This window comes from Bos grunniens, chromosome 3 (assembly GCF_055505025.1).
Source record: "Bos grunniens cultivar Pamir isolate PY7600 chromosome 3, Bosgru_T2T1.0, whole genome shotgun sequence".
Taxonomy (NCBI): Eukaryota; Metazoa; Chordata; class Mammalia; order Artiodactyla; family Bovidae; genus Bos; species Bos grunniens.
In genome coordinates this window covers 102,200,424-102,226,111 of record NC_141167.1, presented here as the reverse complement: position 1 = coordinate 102,226,111, position 25,688 = coordinate 102,200,424, and the positions used below count along the sequence as shown (strand labels likewise).

Genomic DNA, 25,688 nt, shown 5'->3' with positions numbered 1-25,688 from the left:
ATTCTTAGGGGTCAGTTTGTGGATGAGTTTTTTAAACTGAGGTTCTCTTAAGACAAGAACTAGGTTTTCATTTTTGTTCATATGCACCAAACCTCATTCTCCAGTTTTAATATTTGTCACTCAAAAGTTTGCCAGAAGTCCAGAATTTTCTCCATCTCAGTCATTTAAAAGCTCTAGTTCGAGAGAGAGAATCATTAGGTAAGAGTGTGGGAACTTTTTGGACATAGGTCTGAATACAGTCTCTGCTAGTGTTAGCTGATCTCCATGTTAAAGATCCTTTTGCTTTTTAATGCAGGGATTTCCTGTAAGAAATGTCCGGCCTGTACAAAATGCAATGAATCAGGTTGGGATTGTGTTGAACGTACAGCAAGGCCAAACGGTTAGACCAATTACACTAGTCCCAGGTAAGGAAAAATGTCTACCCATTTGGAATAAACCAGCATCCAAAAGACTTGTTTTTGTTGTTTCTAAGTGTTGAAGGTCATTTAAAAAGTATACGTTCTGAAACTACAAAAATCATATTGAGTTAAGCCCCATTTTTAAAAAACTTCCTAACCTTTGGCCAGGATGGTAATTTTATTTTTCTTTTTAACTTTTTACCACCTTTCATGAGGTAGTAAAACAGGGTTTTTATAGTTACTTTCCTGTTTCTGCTGTTTTATTCAGCTGTTGTTTGTTATCCTGGAGGACTGTTATTAATGCAAACTCCCAAATTCTGTATTCCTCATAAGTCTACTTACTTACATGGTGGACTTAAAAACTTATTTTGCTTGCATTTTACAGCATAGATTTGGAATATAAGTTAAACAAATGGCATATTCTTTGAGGATGAATATTGCTAATGACTAGTGGTGGGGTTTTTTTGTTTTTGTTTTAAGAAATTGAAAGATAATTCTTTAAAATCTTATAATTTTGCCCCCAGTTCTATATTCAGTGTTTACTACATTTTGGGCCAAAAAATACTATATTATTTTAGTTGTGGTAAAGGTAGCTTGTCTTCCTAAGTTTTTGTCATTGTTCTCAGAGCCCATTGGGATTTTGGCCTTCAGGTCTGAGCTTATCCTATCTAGTTCTGATATTTCTTAAATACTTGTAAGTGAATTGTCTAGTTGATCCAGGAGACTCACCTTTGGGACATCCTAGTAGAATGGCATACATAGTCTGTCTTCTCTGTGAGTTTGTGTAAGAGAATGAAAGACTCTTTAGTATTCTGAGAAAGAAGGATTACTTTTTTCAGAACCAGCTCTGCCTCTTGGCCTATGTATACCCATACTGCTTCCCACTCTATACCCATTATTCTCTTCCAGTACCAAGGTCAGGCTATTCATGATTTACTCTTGGAATAGAAAAGGCAGCGTGCTAAGGTGTTTGGGGAGGAGTTGATGGAAATCTGCTTTCACTGTGATGTTTGTAGGGCTGATTACTGAGGCTAACTGCTTTCATCAGTTTGGGGAAATAATCTTTTCCTATTCTAGTATTTCCAGTAAACACAGAGGGAATGTGTTATAGGAGAGCTCACTAACCAAGATTTGGTGCTTTTCTTTGTCTCTCTTTTGAAGCCCCAGGTACCCAGTTTGTTAAGCCGACAGTTGGCGTCCCACAAGTGTTCTCTCAGATGACCCCTGTGAGGCCAGGCTCCACGATGCCTGTGCGGCCCACCACCAACACCTTCACCACCGTCATCCCAGCCACTCTCACCATTCGAAGCACCGTCCCACAGTCCCAGTCCCAGTCGACCAAGTCCACTCCCAGCACTTCCACCACACCCACTGCCACACAGCCGACCTCACTGGGGCACCTTGCTGTCCAGCCCCCAGGCCAATCCAGCCAGACTCAGAACCCCAAACTAGGTGAGGCTTGGGAAGAGGAGATAGCACAGTTGGGATGGGTGGTGGCTGGAGAACAGATGATTATCACTTGGTCAAAAAAGCTCCCTCCTTCCCCTCTCCACCTGCAGTGAGCATTGCCAGCTTTGTCACTGTGAAGCGACCTGGTGTTACAGGTGAAAATAGCAATGAAGTGGCCAAACTGGTGAATACCCTTAACACCATCCCTTCCCTGGGCCAGAGTCCTGGGCCAGTGGTGGTATCCAACAACAGCTCCGCACATGGCTCTCAAAGAACCAGCGGGCCTGAGTCTTCAATGAAAGGTACGATAATCAGAAAGACTCTGGGCAGCCAATCATTCAAAAACATTAGCATAACGTATTTATTGTATCAGAAGTCTATACTGTGAAATAGAGAAAATAGGGTATAGTTGCAATAGTCTGTTATCACAGAAACTTTAGTAAAGGGGACTGCCACTTGTGAAGAGTGTAACTGCTGCTGCTGCTAAGTCGCTTCAGTCGTGTCTGACTCTGTGCGACCCCATAGACAGCAGCCCACCAGGCTCCCCTGTCCCTGGGATTCTCCAGGCAAGAACACTGGAGTGGGTTGCCATTTCCTTCTCCAATGCGTGAAAGTGAAATCGCTCAGTTGTGTCCGACTCTGTGCGACCCTATGGACAGCAGTGCACCAGGCTCCTCCATCCACAGGATTTTCCAGGCAAGAGTACTGGAGTGGGTTGCCATTTCCTTCTCCAGAAAAGTGTAACTAAGTCAGCCCAAAGGAATTTTCTGTTAATTGTGGTTTGGAGATGAATGAAATGGATTGAGTGATCAGAGATGAGTAGGATAATCAAAAGATAGTTCAGGGAGCAGGAGATGTGTTTCTAAACTAGATTTTAAAGTTGATATTTGGTAGAGAGGTTTTCAGGTGTAGGATTATGAGCATAACCATATTCAATTTCAGTCCTAGAATAGGACTTGGCAAACCTTTTCTGTAAAGGACCAGATAGTAAATATTTTAGGCTTCATGTACACTATGATTCTGTCACAACTACTTTGTGCCATTTCAGTGCAAAAGTAGCCCTAGACATATGACTGTGTGCCACTAAAGCTATTTATGGGCTCTGAGTTTGGAATTTCATTTTATTTTCATGTGTCAGAAAATCTTATTCTTCTTTTGCTTTTATTTGAACCCTTTACAAATACGAAAACCTTTAACAAATGGTGTTGAGAAAACTGGATATTCACATGCAAAAAAATGGAGTTGGGCCATTACCACGCACCATATACAAAAACTAACTCAGTGAATTAAATCCCAAAATAAAAGTCCTAAAACCATAAAACTCTTAGAAGAAAGCATTAGAGGGAGAACTTTATGACATTGGATTTGGCAGTGATTTCTTGCATATGACACCAAAAGCATAGGCAGCAAAAGAAAAAATAGATAAATGAGACTACTTCAAAATTTAAAACTTTAGAGCATCAAAGGGTTAGGGTTATGGAGAGTGGGAAAGCAACTCACTTTTCATGGGAGAAAATATTTGTAACTCATATATCTGATAAGGGCTTAATATACAGAATATATAAACTACTTCTGTATCTCAACCAACAACAGAAGAACAACCCAATTAAAAAATGAGCAAAGGAGCTGAATAGAGAATTCTCAAGGAAGATATACAAATGGCCATTAAACACCAAAAAGAGGCTAAACATCACTGAACATGAAAATGCAAACCACAACTACAGAAAATACTGCTTCACACCGATTAATATAGCTCTTATCCAAAAAGGGCGGGGGGGGGCAGAAAATAATAACTGTTGGTGAAGGATATAGAGAAAGTGGAACCCCTGTCCATTGCTGATGGGAGTGTAAAATGGGATGATGGTCCCTCAAAAAATGAGATATGAAATTAACCACATGTTGTAATACTTCCATTTGGGGTATATATACCCAGGGACCCAAACAGGTACTTGTACCCCCGTGTTCACAGCAACGTTATTTACAAAGCCTGTAGATGGAAGGAAGCATCTTAGATGTTCATCAACTGATGAATGGATAACAAAATATGGTGTGTATATATACAGTGGTATATTCAGTCGCTCATTCATGTCCAACTCTTTGTGACCCCGTGAACTGCAGCATGCCAGGATTCCCTGTCCATCACCAACTCCCGAAGCTTGCTCAAACTCCTGTCGTCCCCTTCTCCCGCCTTCAGTCTTTCCCAGCATCAGGGTCTTTTCCAATGAGTATTCAGGACTGATTTCCTTTAGGATGGACTGGTTGGATCTCCTTGCAGTCCAAAGGACTCTCAAGAGTCTTCTCCAACACCACAGTTCAAAAGCATCAATACTTAAATGGTATATTGTTCGGCCTTAAAAAGGAAAGAAATTCTGATACATGATATAATATGGATGAACCTTCAGGACATTATCTTAAGTAAAATAAGCCAGTCACAAGAGGACAAATACTGTGAGTCCAGTTACATGAGGTATCTGGAGCAGTCAAACTCACAGAGACAGAAAGTAGAGTGGTGATTGCTAGAGTTCTAGGAGGAATGAACAGTGGGGAATTAATAATGGGTATAGAGTTTCAGTTTTGAGGGATGAAAAGAGTCTTGGAGATTGCTTGCATGAAAATGTGAACATTCTTAACAACTGAACCAAACATTTTTAAATGCTTAAGAGGAAATTTTATGTGAAGTATATTTTACCATGATTTATAACCAGAACAACAACAGAAAATACATTGGGTTGGCCTAGAAGTTCGTTCGGTTTTCCCCAACAACTTACAGAAAAACTTGTACAAACTTTTTGGCCGACCCAGTAAAAGCCATTCTTAGTTCATTAGCCACACAGAAACTGGCAGCTGGCTGGATCTGGTCTACGAGTTGTGATTTGCTAACCCCTGGCCTAAAGTTAGAAGAATGGTAAAAGGAATGTGCCTCATAGTGACCTCTCATGCTTGCTTACCAACCTTATTTATACCCCTTATGAAGTGTTTAATAATTTTTTTCCAAAAGGCCGATAGTCTTTTTCTGGTATCTTACTAATCCTACCATGTTCTCACTTCTTCCAGTGACCTCGCCCATCCCAGTGTTTGATCTCCAGGATGGTGGACGGAAGATATGTCCACAGTGTAATGCTCACTTCCGTGTTACTGAAGCTCTGAGAGGTCACATGTGTGTAAGTGATGTCACCTGTGATGGGATCCAGTGTAAATGGCTACCGTTCACTGTGTACTTCCTGTAGTCTTGGGAGAGTGTGAGGCAAGGGCTCTGAAATGACTTGGAAGCCTTTTAAAGGGTTATACTCTTGGCCTGTTTTAGAATGAACTCAAAAATATAATAGGAAACATTTAAAGTCCCTCAAATAGAACATATGTGACCTTAATTCCTTAGTTGGTAGATTTTGAACTGCACAGGAGGACGGGTTTGTTAGATATTCAGAACTTTTTGGCCTCAGTTCATTTTCTATTTATTGTGTCATTGGATAAATCAGGAGCTATTAACCAATTACTAACTCAAGCCTTTCATTTTTTGGTATTAGTCCAGATGCAAAGGTTGGGACTTCTTCCTACCAGGGACCCCAGAACCAGCTTAAACTAGCAAGTGGTTCAAGGATCTAAAACAGGAAGAAGTACAAAGTATGGTGTTTGGAGTGACATATATCTATATATAAGTACACACACACAGACACATGAAAAAGAGTGAAACCTGGACATTGTAGAAAACTGCAGGGTGGAAACTAGGTGAGAATACCTAGAACCAAACTGTTACCAAGGAATGTTAGTGGACCTGAGGAGTACATGCATCCAGCCGCCAGGAGAACCAGGATGATCAGATGTCTTCTTTCTTTATAGTACTGTTGCCCAGAAATGGTTGAATACCAGAAGAAAGGAAAATCTCTGGATTCAGAACCCAGTGTCCCATCAGCAGCAAAGCCCCCATCCCCTGAGAAAACAGCTCCTGTTGCTTCCACTCCCTCTTCTACACCTATTCCTGCTCTGTCACCACCTACCAAAGTACCAGAGCCAAATGAGAATGTGGGTGATGCTGTCCAGACCAAGCTCATTATGCTAGTAGATGACTTCTACTATGGACGGGATGGTGGCACAGTAGCCCAGCTCACAAACTTCCCTAAAGTCGCCACATCTTTCCGATGCCCACATTGTACCAAAAGGCTAAAAAACAACATTCGGTGAGTGTTGAAGAGCCTTGGAGCTCACCTTGGACAAGTGAAGGCTGAAAGCTGCTTACATGTTTCAGTTTTTCTGTCTGGAGAATGGCCCTAATTATAGCCTCTCTTGCTCAGGGTTATCAAATCAATAACTAATATTACAGGAGATATTGTGGTAATAAATAAAAGATAACTTTGGGTAGAGTGAGACCAGTGCATCTCCTTTCTCAGATAAGTTTCGGGAACCCTCTTAGTTTCTGGGCTGAGCAAAGGACTATCCCAAAAAAGAGGAAGTTGGGTGAGAAGGTGGAAGGGGGGACATATGTAAAGTTTGTTCTGTGATTCCGCTGTTGTATTTCTCCAAGGCTTCTGATTTTTTATGTTGTCTGTACTTTTCCTTTGTGCTGTGCTACAGATTTATGAACCATATGAAACATCATGTAGAGCTTGATCAGCAGAATGGTGAGGTGGACGGTCATACTATCTGCCAGCACTGCTATCGTCAGTTTTCCACTCCCTTCCAGCTCCAGTGCCACTTGGAAAATGTTCATAGTCCCTATGAATCAACTAGTAAGTTTGGAAGTTCATAAACTCTAGGGGTGTACTTTGTTCTTCACTCAATGAATGGCACTAGCGGGGAGCCCTTTATATTTCTTCATATGTGGGTAACAGTGTCAGGTAGCTTTTTGCATGTTTATAGTCAGTACTTCACTTACTCTGTTTTCCTACAAGCCTGGCTTCTATTCTGTTCAAGCTTGAGTTGAGTTCAGTGCTTGATTCCAAATATTAGGGGCCTTGGACCACTGTAGAGAGGTATATTTTAAGGGTTTGTTACCTAGATTGTTTTATAGAAGGAGCAAGCATTTGTATTTGGGTCTCCACTTTAGTTAGTAATGTCGTAGTTTTTATGTAGGATAAAAGATAATATTATAAAGTACTTTACCATTAAGACAGTGCTTTCATGAAATATAAGATAAGTTGGAGTGTTAGCTACATCTTAAAGGTGAGAAACAGGCTGAATACAACCCCAGAAATACTTAGTCATTTACTTAAGAGCGTACACTTCTTGTAAGGTGACGTGAGGATTTGAATCCAGTCTTCTAGAAATATTTCCTTTATCATATAAGTGATTTCTAGTTTTGTTGAAGAGACAAAAATTGCTTAACTAGGGAAATCTGAGAACAACACTATGTATTTACTATAAATACAGACGTTGGATGAAATGAATGATAGGTAGAATAGTTCAGAGAAGGGAAAAGATCCTTGTGGCTGGATTTCACAGAATAGGTAATGTATAAACTTGGTCTTAAATACAAGAAGGATTTAGGTGGATGGAAAATAGTAAGAAGAGATTTTATGTGATGGGGAACAGCATGAGCAAACATGTAGAGACAGAAAAATATGCATAATATTGATGCTTTTGCTGCAGATTAAAAATCTTGATTAAAATTGGATTAAACATTAAGGACATCTATTATTAGATCCTTTAACTGAGAAGACTTAAGGTAGAGTAAGCATCACGCCCAGAACTTAAGTCTTTACTTTTCAACAGTTTTCTTGTGTCTGGCTTTCTAGCAGGAAGGCTATGTTAATCTCAGGAATTCATTCAGATGTAAGATTGTGCAGATGAAAAAGAGGCCATGTCTTCCTGTCTTTCCTAAGTCTGTTCCTTTCAAGGCAGAATTGTTTTCCCTTTCTCTCTCTTTGGCTGTGGTCATATTGTCAAGGGAAGTAGGATTGTCATGAGTGGCTCAGATGAGTGCTGATCAACAGAAAATATAATGAGCTACGTATGTAATTTTAATTTTTTTAGTAGTCATTTGAAATAAAAATATTTTAAGGTGAAATTAATTTTAATAATATATTTTATTTAATTCAAAATAGCCAAGATAATCTTAGCATATAATCAAAATTTTTTAATTAATGAAAAATTAAAAAAATTTTTTTTAATCTAGTGTGTGTACCAGAGCAAATAGTCTCAATTTGAGCTCATCCCATTTCATATGTTCACTAGCCATGTGGATACTGGTGGTTACCATAGAAGGCAGTGGAACTTTGGACTAACAGTTTGTGAGTGGAGTAGATATTGGTTTCAACCATCCTAACACCACATGTAGCAGAGTAGCATCTTGGTCTAAGTTAGGTCCCACGTTCTTCACTGTCAGTGATGGGAAGTCCAAATTACTCATCTGAATCTCCCAGTGAAAACATCTGCTTTTATACAGAAATCTGGTGGAGTGTGTTATTCCACTTACATATTGTACTATACATAACAAGGTAAGTTCTTCCTAATGGGAAAAAACAAAGTGGGCAATGCAGAACCTCATCACTCTTTCCCTTTTAGCTTACCACTGTTTTATCCTTGACTTTTAATTTTTTGAGTATCTTATGACTTCAGTTTATACTGATGAAAAACCCAGACATTGTTGATCCAAACAGGTAAATGCCTTTTCTATGCTTTAGTATACATCAATTTTACTCTTGGATTCTTTTATAACTCCCTTTTTTTTTTGCATCTGTGGCAGATCCTTCATGAAAGTAGCTTATTTTTTCGTGTTAATATCTTGAGATCCATTGTTTTCTTTTTAGTTTAGAAAAAATTTTTTCTTTTATTTTCTGAAGTGTTTTTAAATTAAATTATAGACATAATGACGTTTCACTTCTAAATACTTCATTATATATCTCTGAAAAATAAGGACATTTAAAATACATAGGCATTCCCATCCTCATCAGAAAAGATGGCCTTTTTCCATCTGTACCTCTCAACGTGGGGCCAAGAGGTGAGAGAGCTGACGTTTACTGAAGAGTTAACACCCGCTGCAGATCTTGTGACTCTACATGGACCACAGTCAGGAGTCTTAGGGAACACTTAGGATGGGTCCCTGAAGAATGTGGGTTCTGAAGGATGATAGGAAGAGACACGCTTGGTTATTCACATGAGCAAATGCATAACTACCCTACTCTGAAACAGTTAGACGGCTCTGCGTATGTAAAATCACTCTTGCACGAGCCGTGGAGCAGACGCCATGGGAGACACCCAGGGAGAGTAGGACTTCTGCCACAAGCCGAGGCCAAGTGCGACAGAGTCCAGTGGTCTTCCTGGGGTTCCATGGCCTGAGCAACCAGGTCTGTGTTCAAGCTACGGGTTCTAATGGAAATCACACTTTGTGATAACTGCCAGTTTAAACAAGTATAAACTTGATCAGTCCAGCTGATATAGTTAACACTTTAGTAAACTTTATTTCCAACCTGAAAGAAATAAACAAAATAAAATACATAGCCATAGTATCTTTATCAAGACCTAACAGAATTAATCATAAGTCTTTAATATCATCTATCTTCATTTTCAAGTTTTCCTGAATTGTCTCCAGAACATCAATGGGTTATTGTGTTTAAACTTGTTTAAGGGCAATAGACTAAGAAGAGGTAAGGTTGAGGGATGGATGCATGCTTGTGTTCACGTGTCAGGAGGATCCTTTGTGAAGAAAGACTCGGGAAAGGGAGAACCCCTTGTTTGATAAAGTCATGGTATATATACATGGAGATTGGATGAACCTTAGAAAGGCAAAAAGGATCTGTCTGTCCAAATTTGGAAAGCAGGAAGCAGAATCTATAGTATTTCACCCCTATTTCTCAAAGCAAGAGACCGAGGTAGGTGTTAAGGAGATGAGAGTGACAGGGCTGGGAGGGACAGTGTTAGGATGGCCACTTTGGAAAATCAGTCAATTATCCCTCTTGAATCTTCTTCAAATCAACTCCTTCCCCCTTAGAACAGGTGTGAAAGGTTATTCGAGATCTCTTAAATCCACTGATGGCTTTGGTTCCTTTCTCACTGATTTTCTTTGTATGAGATAATCCATATAAATCTTAGGATGCTGCTTATGCATTAGAAATTGTTTAATAAATGTTACTATTGATATTATAAAACAGATATAACAATAGAGCTGATATAGGAAAAGCCTTTAAGGGTGAGTGAGGTTGCCCAGGGAAAACACAGAGACTAGGAAAAGGCTTGGACAGAAGGCTGGGAAATACCAATGCTTTAAAGTGTTCTAGATAAGAAAAAAGAAGCTAAGCGAATTGAATTGAGAAGTAAAGGGCAGGAAAACAGGAGAAAAGATTGTCATGCCACTAGTTACAGTTTCCCAAACATGTCATGTAGTTCCATGCCTTTGCTCAAATTCCTCTCTTGTCTTCTCTGTCTGGCAAATCACTATTCTTTCAAGGTTCAGCTTATGTTATCAACTTTTCTCATTCTAGGCAGAATTTTTTATTTATCTTGTTCTCATACCTGATGTACTTCTGGGAAGTGGTTCTAAATGGGTTGCAGATACCTTTGAAAATCAACACAAAACTTCCCCCCAAAATAAACATTTCACTCTTTGCAGATAATTTCAGGGGATACCTGGGTTCCCTGAGATCTCTTCCTTGGACCCCAGATTTAAAACCCCTGGTTTTTGTTCCTTTGTTTTATTTCAGCGTCACTCATTTGGGAGTGGTGGGCAGGGGTTAGACAGTAAATAAGCGCTTAGAACTTGTAATTTACAATTTTTGTGTTTGCAAACCTTGAAAATAATTTTAGTAAAGTTAAGAAAAATACAAATAACTGTCTTTATTTTGCCTGTATAATTCACAATATGTAGCAATTAAAATATTTGCCAAAAATTTAGAATTGCAGGCTTATATAGAAGTTTGATAAAATGGCTAATTTTAAAGTTTAATTATCTCAGTTTGTTAGTAATAACCCATAAGGCAAGAAGTTCTGTTCATGTTGTCAGTCTTAAGGACAAATCTGTATTTGTAGATGGTGGACTATTCATATTTAAATGTCTTGTAGAGAGTTCAAAATCTGGAATGGAGCTTTGGTGAAGACGTCTGAGCTAGAGACAGAAGGATACTTTTTATCAGCGACACAACTGTTGACAACCATTTTAAAGAAAAGAAGAGACCCCATAAGTTACTGATACTATTGCAAATGAAGATACAGGAGTCAGAAAGTAAAGATTATGAATCAGCAGGATTTTGGTCATATTTTCAGGTGTATTTACCGATTATTTTTCTTCTTACAGCCAAGTGCAAGATCTGTGAGTGGGCATTTGAGAGTGAGCCCCTGTTTCTCCAGCATATGAAGGATACTCACAAGCCTGGAGAGATGCCTTATGTTTGCCAGGTATTGCCTTTTCCTTAGGAAACTTTATTTAGTCTTTTGCTCTCAGGCTGAATATGAAGAATCCACTAATGAACATTTCCCAGTATCTATTGCACAAACTCAGTTTAAGGAACACTGAGGAAATACAAAAGAAATACTGAACCCAGGTTCTATTTTCAGGGTTCATCATGCAGGAGAAAAACAGAAAGGATATATGCATGTACCCAGCCGAGGAACCCAGTCTTGGAACACAATGCCTGTAGTAAGGGAGTGTCTGGGACTTCCCCGTTGGCCCAGTGGCTAGGATTCTGCACTCCCAGTGGAGGGGGCGTGGGTTTGATTCCTGGTCAGGGAACTAGATCCCACATGCAGTTCTAGACCCAGTGCAGCCAAATAAATAAATATTTTTTAAAAAGTGAGGGAGTGTCTGTCTCCTGAATGTTCCCTGTGGAGATAAGAAAAAAAACTGCTCCTCTTAGCCAGAATTTGGACTTTTCAGACTTTGCTGTCCTTCCCATTTTTACTATATTTCACGGCTGAATTCATGATCACAAACATAACCCTGCATTACAAAATCAGAAAAATAACTTGATTTCTGTACATTTAGGAAAATTTTTTTGTGTGTTAACATTTTTGTTGCTACCCCTTTCCTAAGGCCTCAGTTGTTCACTTCACTTCAGCTTATTTTCCTTACGTGATGCAGGTGTGTCAGTACCGCTCCTCACTCTACTCTGAGGTAGACGTCCACTTCCGGATGATCCATGAGGATACTCGGCACCTGCTCTGCCCTTATTGCTTGAAGGTCTTCAAAAATGGCAGTGCGTTCCAACAGCATTACATGAGGCACCAGGTACCAGACACCAAGCGATTGCTCTGTTTAATTATGGATGCTGGGGCCAGGTCTGAGCGAGGCAAATAATTTTGGTTGAGAAGATTATATGTGTGAGTTTGAAAAATGTATTGAATTCCAGTAATATGTACCAGGCACTGGGCTAGATGCTAGAGATTTAGTGGTTAAACAGGAGAGTTAAACAGTACAATAAAGCAGGAACAGTGTTGTGTTAGGGGAAATACAGAATATAAAAAAGAACATAACCTACTCTGGGAACCTAGTAAGTCTTACAGGAAAAGGGTTGTTCAAGACCCGAAGGATAAGTAAGGATGAGCCAGGTGAAGTGGACTAGAAGGACAGCATGCCCAGGGGCACAGCGAGGCTCAAGGAATTGAAAGTTCAGTGTGGTTGGAGTGTGTAGGGTATGGGGGAGGTTGGAGGTTAGAGAATCTTAGAGCTGTAAAAAGGAGTCTCCAGAACTTCCCTGGTGCTTCAGTGTTTAAGACTGCACTCTCAAATGCAGGGGGCCCAGGTTCAGTTCTCAGTCAGGGAACTAAGATCCCCCATGCCTCACAGCACAACCAGTAAATAAACAAACCTGTGGCTTTAACTGACCAAAAACTAAAATAGTTTAAAAAATAAAAAGGAGCTTCAACTTTTACTATAAAAAGTTGTTGGGAGAAGCCTGAGGAAAACTGCCAAGAGGAACTTTGAGACATGACTAGTAAAATATCAGGTGGTATCCTGGATGGGCACCTAGAACCAAAAAAAAAAGTGTATGTGAAAACTAAGCAAATCAACATAAAACACAGACTTCTGTTCATTAAAAAAGAAGTTGATGTTGGGAAGCCATTGAAGAGATTTTCAAATCCTGGACTGATGTGTTCACATTTGCTTTTACTTATGATTATACTGGCTGCTCCAAGAGTTAGGGAGGCAAGCCAAAGGCTTTTTCAGTAGTTTACCTGAGAGATGATAGTGGCTATTGGCTTTTGAAATGAAGATGAAGAGGATTAGAGTTGCAAGATACTGACAAGATAAATGCTATCTGTAATTTAGAGATGGATTAGGTGAAGGTAGTGAGGGAGTAGTTAAGAATAGTGCCCAGGATTCTGTCTTGGGTAATTGGATGAATGCGGAGACTATATTGAGATAGGAACACTGGAGAAAGTAACTTTTGAGGGGAGGATTCTAAGTTCGGATGGATATTCTGAGTTGGCAGTATCTGTGGACATCAAGTGTAATTGAATACTAAATAGTTGGATATATAGGTCTGAGGCCTGAATTGTGAAAGATACTTAGAAATCATCATTATATAAATCCAGTAGATTTAAATTTGTAAGTGCTAAGCTTCACCCCCACCCCCAAACCCCCAAATTGAGAATAAGGTGAAGGACCATTGAGTTCTCTCTCCACAAAGCCAGGACCATAGTCCTGGAATGAAAATCCGAAGAGTCACGATGTCGAGGAAGAGGCTGGGACAAAAGCATTTTGAAGGAAAGTGTGTGGTCAAGTGTTACAAGAAGGTATCAGCAAGATAGAAACGTGAGAGTCCAGCCTTTAATTTAGCCATTTTGTTGGTCAGCAGAGTAGAAGCCAGATTTTAGTGGGACAGATGAATGAGAGGTAAGGAAATGGAGAGAACTTACTTAAAGAAATTTATGAAGGGCAGGACCAGGGGTGGCAGACGCAGGAAAGGAGGGATCAAGGGAGAAGTTGTTGTTGCTGTGTTTTGGTTTGAAGATGGAATATATAAGCCTTTGTTTTAAAATGTTGCAGGAAAGGAGCTACTAGAGGAGGAGAGTGAAGGTACATAGAGAGGGAACAAATTAGAGAACAAGATGGGTGCACCGGTGGGTGACATCCACATGTGTGCACACGTGCCCTGGCTTCTCGCTTGTAAGCACCTTCTTAGGTTCACACATGGTGCCTGCTGTAATCCATACACCTGCTGGTGTATTTCCATACAGTAGCATAGGAACTGTCACCTGTAGCTGAGGTTATAGAGCCTTTGCTATCCTAGGAAGGAATCATAGACAGGTCTCCTGTTTCAATACTGGGCAGACTGAATCCTCAAAATGGCCTTTCAGGGAGGCATATCTGTATGTGTTGATATGTTAAAAGGGAAAAAACAGCACTGTGTAGGAAAGTACTATTGTTTTTTGTTAAAAAAGAGAAAGGAAAACGGGTGGTGAATGGAGACATTTGAGTTTGCTGTATGGTTATCTGCACAGACTATCTGTGAAAGAACACCCAGGAAGCTGGTAGCAAGTTGTTTCTGTGGAAGGGGACTGAGGAGTGCAGTTGAAGGTAAACTTACACATGAAGGAGTACAAAAGTATGATTTTTTTTCACCATATACATTTTATTATATTTTTAAAAAATAATATCCAGAAGTAGTAGCAATGTCCATCCACACTGTAAAAATAAAGTAATAAGACAATCTCAAGCTTATAGTTTATCAAGGATGAAATGAACATTTACAGTAATTCAAATAAAAACAATAACTAAAAAAAAAAGTAGTAGGGCAAGTAAAGCTGAAGCCGCTCAGCCAAACTGTCAAAGCAAGTCAGGAGTGATGCTCTGAGGACCTAGTTAACCTGGCTTTCCATGCACCTTTCTCTGGGAGCATGGGACGTGATGATTCTCACCACCTAATAATAAGGCTTGTAACTGTATTGCAAAATATATAAAGTTAAAGATTGAAAAATTAGGTTTGGTGTTATATTGTCTGTTTCATTTTAACTCTGTTAAATTATCAACAGAAAGATGGAAAGAATGCTATGATTGCCGATGATCTACCTTCTCCTCAGGAAGAAAATTCATTGGGAACCTTTAAAGGATTCTGTCTCTTTTTTTCCCCTTCAGAAGAGGAATGTTTATCACTGCAACAAATGCCGGCTGCAGTTTCTCTTTGCCAAGGACAAAATTGAACACAAGCTGCAGCACCATAAAACCTTCCGTAAACCCAAGCAGCTGGAAGGTTTGAAACCAGGCACCAAGGTAAAGGGTTTGTTGACATTGCCTTCGTGGATCCAAGAAGGGGAGGAATAGAGCTTTTCAGTGTTCTGCGGTTCTTTCATAGGTAGCGTCTAATTATTCCTTCCCTTGACTCCCAGGTGACAATCCGGGCTTCCCGAGGGCAGCCACGAACTGCTCCTGTACCCTCCAGTGATGGACCTCCTGGCAGCTTGCAGGAAGCAGCACCACTGGCCTCCTCAGCAGACCCTCTGCCCGTCTTCCTTTACCCCCCTGTGCAGCGCAACGTCCAGAAGAGAGCTGTTAGGAAAATGTCAGTGCCTTCTGTTGGAGGCTGGGGGCCGGGCGGGCACAGCTATTCCTGAGAGCCAGTGTCATCTGGTAGCCTTTTAAGCAGAGTCTGTTGCCTGAATCTGTACAGTTTGGGGACCCCTGAGGCAGTAATATGATTTTCTTTGTTTCTCGACAGGAGTGTCATGGGCCGGCAGACGTGTCTGGAGTGCAGCTTTGAGATCCCAGACTTCCCCAATCATTTCCCTACTTACGTTCATTGCTCTCTGTGTCGCTATAGTACCTGCTGTTCTCGAGCTTACGCCAACCATATGATCAAGTGAGTCAGGATTAAACCAATGTTCCTCTCTGGGATTTCAGATTCTTCAGAACTCATTTCATTCCCTTCCCTGCTTCTGGTGATTCCCCCTTCAACTTTTAGAGCTGTTTGTGCACCTTTGCTAGCAGAGTCAGAGGCCAGACCTGGCTTTATTTGGCTTTCATTGGTCTGTAATCTGGTTTTGTACAACCTTGCTACTCAAAATGTGGTCCAAGGGCCAGGGTGCTTCTTAGAAATATGGCCTCTGACCCTGGTCACCACCCCTCTACCCTCAACCACAATATGCCTTTTAATAGATTTCCCCCCACCTCCAGGATCTATTTGCATATTAATAGGAAATATTAATGTGATAGGCTTGGGTTGAGGTTAGGATTGATTAAAGAGGCATTTCTTTTGTTCAGGCCTTGTCAATGACTGGTGATCTCTAGTTTAGTGAGCTGAACCATGTAACTCATACAACTTTCTCTTTGTCTTTCTCAGCAATCATGTTCCACGGAAGAGCCCCAAGTATTTGGCTTTGTTTAAAAATTCTGTGAGGTAATGACAAACTTACTGATGGACTGTTAATTGTTCAAGCTTTTACATTAAATCCCTTATATTTGGGGTATAGACATATGCATTAACTTGAGAGGAGAAAAGAGGGACCTCTCTTTCTTTATTAAAGCCTTGAAGCTTAACTCTCAGTAGTCATTGCTGCATTTGTCTGACATACTCTTGACTCTCTTTCTCAGTGGAAGCAAGCTGGCCTGCACTTCATGTACCTTTGTTACCTCTGTGGGAGATGCCATGGCTAAGCATTTGGTATTCAACCCTTCTCATAGATCCAGTAGCATCCTGCCACGGGGTGAGTAAGAGCGATGGGGTTGGAGGTGGGACTAAGGATGCAGGTCATGGTGAGCCAGGTGCATCTGCTCCTGGCCTAACCCGTCCGCTGCTGAGACACACCTCACCAAGTTGGAAGCGTTCTAACCTGAGATTTATAGAAGGCTGGGAAAGCAGTAGATTTGCTTTTTTGGTTAAAATCTCAAGAACTGTCTCAGGAGGGTTTGTTTCTTCACCAAGCTAACATTTTTTTATTGTGTTATTTCCCATAGGACTCACTTGGATATCTCACTCAAGGTAACAGAAACTCGTTTGATGGTTTAATTTTTATTTCATAGTATGTTTGTTCTTTATTACTACTACAAATATTATTATTTTGTTTTCCTAATTTAACTGAGCTTTTTCTTCCGTTTTGCTAACCCTTTAGGCATGGCCAGACTCGTGACCGAGCGCACGACCGGAACTTGAAAAACTTGTACCCTCCTCCTTCCTTCTCCTCTAATAAAGCTGCCACTGTGAAGTCTGCTGGAGTCACCCCAGCTGAGCCTGAAGAGCTGCCAGCTCCCGTGGCCCAGGCACTCCCGTCACCGGCCTCAACTGCAACCCCCCCACCCACCCCCACGCATCTCCAGACTTTAGCCCTTCCACCCTTGGCTGCAGAGGAGGCCGAATGTCTGAATGTTGATGACCAGGATGAAGGGAGCCCAGTCACCCAGGAGCCTGAGCCAGCATCAGGGGGTGGTAGTAGCAGTGGGATTGGCAAGAAAGAGCAGCTTTCTGTGAAGAAGCTTCGAGTGGTCCTGTTTGCCCTATGCTGCAACACAGAACAGGCAGCTGAACACTTCCGAAATCCCCAGCGACGCATCCGGCGTTGGCTTCGGCGCTTCCAGGCCTCTCAGGGGGAGAGTCTAGAGGGCAAGTATCTGAGCTTAGAGGCAGAAGAGAAACTGGCTGAGTGGGTGCTGACCCAGCGAGAGCAACAGCTACCTGTAAATGAGGAGACCTTGTTCCAGAAAGCCACCAAAATAGGACGTTCCTTGGAGGGGGGATTTAAGATCTCATACGAGTGGGCTGTGCGTTTCATGCTACGGCACCACCTGACTCCCCACGCACGGCGCGCTGTGGCCCACACTCTACCTAAGGATGTGGCAGAGAATGCAGGACTCTTCATTGAATTTGTACAACGGCAAATTCACAACCAGGACTTGTCCTTGTCTATGATTGTGGCTATTGATGAGGTCTCCTTATTCCTTGATACGGAGGTACTGAGCAGTGAAGACCGAAAGGAGAATGCTCTGCAGACAGTGGGCACAGGGGAGCCTTGGTGTGACGTGGTGCTGGCCATTCTGGCAGATGGCACTGTCCTCCCTACCCTGGTTTTCTACCGAGGACAGGTGGATCAGCCTGCTAACGTGCCAGACTCTATCTTGCTAGAGGCGAAGGAGAGTGGCTACAGTGACGATGAGATCATGGAGCTGTGGTCAACCCGAGTGTGGCAAAAACATACGGCTTGCCAGCGCAGCAAAGGCATGCTGGTGATGGACTGCCACCGCACTCACTTATCAGAAGAGGTGCTGGCCATGCTTAGTGCCTCTAGCACTTTGCCTGCGGTCATCCCCGCAGGCTGCAGCTCCAAAATCCAGCCATTAGATGTATGCATCAAGCGGACTGTCAAGAACTTCCTGCACAAAAAGTGGAAGGAGCAGGCTCGGGAAATGGCAGATACTGCGTGTGATTCTGATGTCCTGCTCCAGCTAGTTCTGGTCTGGCTGGCTGAGGTGCTTGGTGTTATCGGGGACTGTCCAGAGCTAGTTCAGCGGTCCTTCCTGGTGGCTAGCGTTCTGCCTGGCCCTGATGGCAACATGAACTCACCCACACGAAACGCTGACATGCAGGAGGAGCTAATTGCCTCCCTAGAGGAGCAGCTAAAGCTGAGTGGGGAACAGTCCGAGGAACCCTCAGCTTCCACTCCTCGACCCAGGTCATCTCCTGAAGAGACAATTGAGCCTGAAAGCCTTCACCAGCTCTTTGAGGGTGAAAGCGAGACCGAGTCTTTCTATGGCTTTGAAGAAGCTGACCTAGATCTGATGGAGATTTGAGTGTTGGGGTCACAAAGGGGTGTGGAGTAGGGGTGGGGAAGCGTGAGGCGGGTAGAGGCTAAAGGGGCATACCAAGTGGGGGTATTGGGTTTATATTTTTTAATTTTATGCCACCACTCCCCCCTGATGGTGACTTATATACATCCCTGTGGATTTGTGGATTATTAGGAAAACCTATAGCGATCATGTCTGAGCCGATAAACTGGCCTGTTGGTCATTCACTTCTGCTAAAAACAGGTTTTTGTGACTTTTTTTTAAATTTAAATCACTGTGTTTGGTATTTTTCTGACAAAAATCAAGAAAAAGAAAAAAAAATCCTTTGTGGGCGAATGTTAAATTTTTTGTTTCCCCTTTTACCTCAACTGTATCATAGTACATCTGGATTTTGTTTGTTTTACTGTGTGGCCAATGTCTTTGGGCATGATGCTATCCAACCATTGTCAATGTGAGAACATTTCTGAAGATGGGAAAGACAAACGTTGTAGCTCACAAACTGGTTTATTATATATATATATGGATAAAGTTTTTTCATTGTGGTCTTAACACTTTTATATAAAAATGAAAATGGAAAAAGAATCCCACTGAACTCTCTCTTCCTTCTCCTTTCTTTCCTTCCCTCTCCAGAGATGTTGGTTTCCACAGCAACTCTAGATATAAAATTGTGGCTTTAAAAATGCATGAAACCACCTTTAATCATCCAAGATGATGAGGTTTTTTTTCCTCACCACCCTCCCTCCAACAAAAACACAATAAAACCAATATTCTTTGCACTCGTGATCCTTGGCCCCCTTCCCCATTCTTATACCATCCCTCTGGACAAAGGATCATACATGGGTCATTAGCAAGCAGGAGGTACTGAGGTGATCACACAGAATTAGGGTGGAAGCCATTCCCAGTGTATGGGTCTTCATCCTGCAATCCACGGGGCAGTCCCTGCTTTGTCGAACTTCCTATTAAGTGGACAGCGTACTTGTTCAAGGGATCACATGTCCTCCAGCCAGCAGCTAACTGTGCAAGAAGTTGTATTGAACTTTAAAAAGACCACTTGTTGAAATCCTGCTTACCCTGTGGCTTTCCCCTATTTCTCTTAATGCTTAGAGAAGAATCTGACCTGAAGAAGAAACATAGGGGTGTGCACAAAGAAAAAGACATGAATCTTTATTTTTCACTGCCAGCTTCAAGGAAAGAAAATTTTTTCTACAATTTGCATGAGGGATTTTTTTTTAATCATATGTACTCATGGCTGTAGACTGAAATGTACTGTAACAGAGAAAAGGAGCAAAAGAAATCCAGGTCTACCTTTCCCACAACTATCCTGTCTTTCTATCCATCCTGAGGCTTTCTGCAACGTTTCCCTTCTGTGAGCCAAGGAGGCAACCCGCGTAGGCTTGTAAATGGTTCAACTTTAAAATGTACATAAGTGGAACATTTAATAAATTGAGGGGAAATGGATTTATAAGCAATGTGGTTTTTTTCCTAGGTGACCCTATTTGAACAGGCTTTCACGGACTGGGAGGTGCTCAAAATGTGATGGGCCTGGTAGTACACCACCTGTTTCTCCTCATCTGTTTTTCTTTTTGTGTTTTTTAACTCCCAGCACACTATAATATAGTGAACTGGAGTGATCCCTTCCGTAAACAGCTTGGCCAGCTTTGTGAACCCATGGCATATGAAAACTGAATGGAGGAACCACCTGGGCTTCTCTTCCCCAGCTTTTTGCCTGATGCCATTTTGACAGAATATGGACTTTTGAGTCAAAACCTTGCCTTTCAGAAAGTTCAAGAACTATGGTCAACTCTTATGTACAATGACTAATCTTTCTCTTTGGTAGTCTCCGCAGCAGCCCCAGACTTAGCAGAGCTGGGTTCCTGGCCTCTGCACACTGTATGACTTTCCTGATGGGTAATTTTTCTAAGGCCATAATACCAACAGTGGATCGACTGGGTTTTGGCCAGGAAGTTATTACTTTTGTGGATTCTGCCTGCATGGCTTAGTAGTAGAAGGAAGTTTTTTTTGTTTTGTTTTTTATAATTCAGTTTAATCAATAAACAAGTATTTATTGACTACTTTGTGTTGAGACTGTGTGAAATTCAGATTGAAAGCTGATGGTTTTCTTTTGCTTAAATTTTGCTAACTGTAATCACGATGACACAAGTGAAAGGGTTTTGATTTCTCCCTCAGCACTCACCTCACTGAATTTCAGGCATACCTTGGAGATACTGCAGGTTGGGATGCAGATCACCGCAATAAAGCAACTATCACAACAAAGCGAGTCACACATTTTTTGTTATGATTATACTACAGTATATTAAATATGCAATAGCACTATGTCTAAAAAAATTAGATACCTTAAAAAATACTGCCAAATAGTGCTTATCACCAGGTGAGCCTTCAGCAGGTTGTATCTTTCTTGCAGTAGTAACATTAAAGACCACTGATCGTATGACCCAGAGGGATGGTATGGGGAGGGAGGAGGGAGGAGGGTTCAGGATGGGGAACACATGTATACCTGTGGCGGATTCATTTTGATATTTGGCAAAACTAATACAATTTTGTAAAGTTTTAAAAAAAAAAAAAAAAAGACCACTGATCACGGTAACAAATAATGAGAGTTTGAGATACTCCAAGAATCACCAAATGTAATACAAAGTAAGCAAATACTGTTGGAAAAATGACACCAAAACTTCCTCAATGCAGAGTAGCCAGAGACCTTCAATTTGTAAAACACACTGCAGTATCTGCAAAGCATAAAAAACAAGGTATGCCTGGAATAGTTTTGGGGTTTCCTGCCTATACTAGTTTCTCAAAAAGAGGTTTAGAAAAGAAACACCAGCAGTATTACCCAGGGTGTTTTTTAAAATTCGAGTTTAACACCATCCTGGCAAAAGAACTGGCTAATAACTCCCAACTGATTTATATCAGTTGACTCACACTACAGGACTTCTAGTCAACACACAATATTCTAAGGGGTTGTCTTACAGTGCTAGAAATCAGTAGTAGATTTGGAAATAAACATTTAGGTTATATGTCAAAATTAGGTTTCCCCATGAAGGGTGAGGACGTTGGATGGGTGCAGGATTAAGGCTATTACTTCTGGTTTGGGAGTAACCTACAGGTCGACTAGATGTTACATTTCCATCTTTGAAATGACATTTTAACAAATTTTAACATAGGCAGTCGACATTAACCAGAAAATCTGTATTTTAGAGTCCAGTGCATGGGTGAGAATGTTGAAGAAAAATGTTAAAACACAAAAACTAATTGTATTATCACACAAAGATCAAGTCTGACTTACAGAAAGCAGCCTTCAGTACAGACCCAAGTGAAGACAGAAGTGGATCTAATGTACTATGCAGAGAAGTCTATATGTGCTACAAGAACCAGAGTTCTCTGACCAGGCAGGGAGATGGCATATAGCAGTACTTAGCAGTTTCATTCTTGGTGTGACTTAGTCAAATGATACAACCACTCAGCCAGCATTTCAAAGGATTGATTTATTTTACAAAAGAATAGTACCTTTGAACCAACCAAGTTCAAAGTTAGAAGAAGGGTACAACTTCAGTTCTGGATAATGTATTTCATTCAAAGCCACTAAAAAAAGAGATGATAAAATCATGAAGCCATAGAGTGAGAAGTCAGTTCCCCAAAATAGCTCTATCTTCAACCCAAACCCTTGCCACCCAGAGAATTTTTGGTTAAGACCTCCAGAAAAACCAACCTTACTACAACCAGGGATCTCCCAACTATTATTCCACTGTAATTTTAATTTCAGTCACCTGATCATGTGGGCAATATCCCAGTTGGTCTCCGCAGACAGGGGTCCCTCTATTTCAACACCTTTTTCAGTTACAGTGGCGATTTGAAACTGAAAAAAAAGCAGAGCTCTCAATGAAAATACCAACCCTGTCATCAAAGGAGTCTGGGGCCTGGTCAAAGGTCAAGTGGAGGGTTTTTCTGAAATGTGTAAAATAGACAAATGGCCTTCAAAGTATAGGTTCTTCAAAGTATAGAGACTCAGGAATTGCACAGCCTGCCAATTAGATCCCCATTTACTATTCACACTTCTCACCCGGTTATAAGAACGGGCATCTCGATAGTACAGCACTCGCATGCAGCGTTCCACTAGTTCTCGAGCCTCCGTCTGGCTCAGCACTGGCTGCTTCTCCAGAACTTCTCGCAGCAGAGGCTAGGGAGATTGGAGGAAAAAACAGGAGATACCATGGGCTGAATACCAGATGATCTGTTGCAAATCCATGATGTAAAAAGAATCATAAATGAGTGAAAAGCTGACATTCCACCTACTGCCTCAGCAGAATGAATGCTGCTTGCTTGTGCTAAGACCCACTTGAAGGGGAAATTCATGGGTGTCCTCACTTTGCGTACATATACTGACTCACTCCAAGACATACCCCACCTTGTCATTACAGCCTCTGGACCAAAAATAAACCCAGCAGTAGGGGACACAGTCTGTTTCTCATGTCAGAATTTAAAGGGTAAAACAAGCAGACAGCCACTAATCTTACCTTCTGTCTTCTACCCCTCAACTGACTACTTACCTGAGCCAAGTATGCACCATAACCAGTGGCCAGCGAAGGGGCTTCATAGGCCACACCAAGCATGTCCACATAACCCAGGAAGCTAAAAAGACACAATAGGTCATCTTAGGTTTCTGTATCTTAGCTGAAGAATGGATGAAGGACTATAGGGTCTGAAGCAGAAGTGGGATTCATTCACTCAGGGAGAAGAGACAGACACCAAACAGGCACTAGAGGTTGGGTGGTCAAGGAAATAAAGTTATTTGTATTAAAATCAACCTCTCTCCATCAGCATAACCTCCAATGACCATGGTGTTCCACAGGGGGTTCATCTTGGAGCGCCGACTGTACATGGCCCTGGTCAGCCATGAATGAATAGCTTTAGGACTATAGCTGTGTCCGTCCCCCAACAGCTCCTCATCAATCCTTATAAGAATCGGTTGTGAGAAAAGGGAGAGAACAGAAGTCAGGATTTTCATCCACCCCCAAAAGACGTTACCACAATCTTCCCCATTTAAACCCACTGAAATAAACTATTTGCAAAAATTGTCACATCTTCCACCCCCAGTACGTCTCCCTGTTCTCTACCCGCAGAAATTTTTGAAGGGATTAAAAAACAGTGGGTTCCCCTCCCAACTTGGCAACTACTTCTATTCTCTAGATGACTTACACCATTTGCCCGAGAACTTGCTTCAAATACTGGAAATCAGCATAGTCTCCGGAAGCACCCAGCATGGTGCTGTTGTTGACTCGCATTATGCGAGAGATGTTGCGGAAACGAGCCAAGGAGCCGTAGGAGCCCAGCATGTCTGCTGCGATCACCACTCCGCCCTCAAACTTGAGCCCCAGGACAGAGGTCCCGGTCACCATGGGGTTCCTAGAGAGAGAGGGAGGTCTGGCGAGGGGCGGCGCGGCGAAAAGCACGAGCCCGCTTCCCGAGCTGTGGGTTCCGTTTCTGACTTTCCACGGCTCCTTTCATTCTCCGAGACCCTCCTCCCGAGCTCTCCCACTGTCGCGCGCCCCGGGGTCCTCGCCTCGACTTCCCCGGCTCCCAGAACCGGCCGGCAGCCCCAGGCCCCACTGTCCCTCCCCCTGCGCAGGTTAAGGCCCCGAGAGCTTACTGGGTGCGCGTAATCGGACTCCCGTACAGCGCGGACACCGGGTCCACAGAGGAACCGGGAGTGGGCGGAATGCGGTAAAACTGCCCGGGGGCCGGACCCCCGGCCCAAAGTCCGGACCGCGACTCCAGTAGTGCTTCCATCTTAGTCACGGTAGCACCAGAAGTGAAAGCGTTTGCACCAACGGAAACGGAAGTGATCCTTCAGTGCCTCACCTTTCTTCTTCCTACAAGCCACTTCCAGCAGCCATGTTGATAAGGTCGGGGCCGACCGTACCCGTGTCCCGGGCAGCGACCGAGACCCTGAAAACTGGAAGTGCCTGACTTCGTGTCACAACGCGGTAGAGTCTGGACTAGAACTGTGTTCAGACACACGAATTCAAGAAAGGGGTGGGTGGTGTGGGAGATGGGTATGGGGCGCGGGTGGGGCACTTCAAGACGCTGACGCTGCGCGAGGAAGCAGCTCTTTTTTTAGATTGGAAAAGAAAACCCCATACGAAACAAACAGTGAACTCAGTCTGTTAAATTTGTATTTCTCAAAGCAGCTTCATGTGGCACATTCGACCCATTTTACAGATAAGAAACCGAGACTTGTGTAGTGATTAACCCGTTCACAGGGCAAGGAATGGTAGGTCTGAGTTTTCAAACTCAGAATTTAAAAAAGGAATCAAACAGTTGCGAGTACCTTGGGATATGTGCTATCTCAGGTGGATCACTCACTCTGTAGGACCTTGGACAAATCTCTGAAAGTTTTCTGTCAGATGCTCTTGCTGCTGCTACGTCGCTTTAGTCGTGTCCGACTCTGTGCGACCCCATAGACGGCAGCCCACCAGGCTTCCCGTCCCTGGGATTCTCCAGGCAAGAACACTGGAGTGGGTTGCCATTTCCTTCTCCAATGCATGAAAGTGAAAAGTGAAAGTGAAGTCGCTCAGTCGTGTCCGACTCTAGCGACCCCATGGACTGCAGCCTACCAGGCTCCTCCGTCCATGGGATTTTCTAGGCAAAAGTACTGGAGTGGGGTGCCATTGCCTTCTCCGGTCAGATGCTCTTGCCTTCCTCTTAAACAGCAGAAAAACTCCATCGACTGTGGGAGTGTAACTAAATTCCAAGCGTTCCCATCTCATTGTGATTTTGTAGCAGTGCCTGAAAGCAGTGTCTAGAATCAAACAATAATCCTCAAACTACTCGTTTGCCACTCCTCCCTTCACAACTAGATTCAAAATTTTTTACTCAGCAGGAAACCAAATCAAATCAGTTTTGTTTTTTGAATTCCCTGAGTTAATTTGAACCAAATAATGCATGAAATTTTAGCTTAATTGAAATGAAGTTATTTCATTAGGTCTTGAAACCCTGGAAAGGGAAGGGCCAAGATCTTGCATTGCTGCTGCTGCTGCTGCTAAGTCGCTTCAGTCAGTCGTGTCCAACTCTGCGACCCCAGAGACGGCAGCCCACCAGGCTCCCCTGTCCCTGGGATTCTCCAGGCAAGAACACTGGAGTGGGTTGCCATTTCCTTCTCCAATGCATGAAAGTGAAAAGTGAAAGTG

The 25,688-nt window shown here is 42.3% G+C and overlaps 2 protein-coding genes across 11 annotated transcripts in view; one reads left to right on the top strand and one right to left on the bottom strand.

The window, feature by feature from the left end:
* POGZ (pogo transposable element derived with ZNF domain) overlaps nt 1–20,558 on the top strand; it is a 58,368-nt gene extending 37,810 nt beyond the window's left edge. For 3 of the 10 annotated variants that reach the window (XM_086392653.1, XM_086392655.1, XM_086392652.1), the window contains 15 exons: nt 296–404; nt 1,560–1,850; nt 1,931–2,149; nt 4,902–5,008; nt 5,685–6,022; nt 6,417–6,571; nt 11,071–11,171; nt 11,854–12,000; nt 14,851–14,985; nt 15,102–15,274; nt 15,431–15,571; nt 16,052–16,108; nt 16,303–16,415; nt 16,666–16,690; nt 16,821–20,558. In XM_086392653.1, coding sequence (XP_086248779.1) covers nt 296–404; nt 1,560–1,850; nt 1,931–2,149; nt 4,902–5,008; nt 5,685–6,022; nt 6,417–6,571; nt 11,071–11,171; nt 11,854–12,000; nt 14,851–14,985; nt 15,102–15,274; nt 15,431–15,571; nt 16,052–16,108; nt 16,303–16,415; nt 16,666–16,690; nt 16,821–18,492 — 3,783 coding nt within the window. In that variant the 3' untranslated portion in view covers nt 18,493–20,558. The remainder of the gene's footprint in view (nt 1–295; nt 405–1,559; nt 1,851–1,930; nt 2,150–4,901; nt 5,009–5,684; nt 6,023–6,416; nt 6,572–11,070; nt 11,172–11,853; nt 12,001–14,850; nt 14,986–15,101; nt 15,275–15,430; nt 15,572–16,051; nt 16,109–16,302; nt 16,416–16,665; nt 16,691–16,820) is intronic. The other 7 variants (XM_086392657.1, XM_086392654.1, XM_086392660.1 and 4 more) reach the window with 4 other exon arrangements.
* Nucleotides 20,559–21,966: 1,408 nt separating this feature from the next.
* On the bottom strand, nt 21,967–24,312 carry PSMB4 (proteasome 20S subunit beta 4). The gene is made up of 7 exons (XM_086392663.1): nt 24,149–24,312; nt 23,698–23,904; nt 23,307–23,453; nt 23,049–23,130; nt 22,562–22,678; nt 22,269–22,357; nt 21,967–22,083 (listed from the first exon to the last, which is right to left on the bottom strand). The coding sequence occupies exons 1-7, from the start codon at nt 24,286–24,288 to the stop codon at nt 22,071–22,073; spliced, it is 795 nt and encodes a 264-aa protein (XP_086248789.1). The 5' UTR covers nt 24,289–24,312; the 3' UTR covers nt 21,967–22,070.
* Between the last annotated feature and the right edge of the window lie 1,376 nt (nt 24,313–25,688).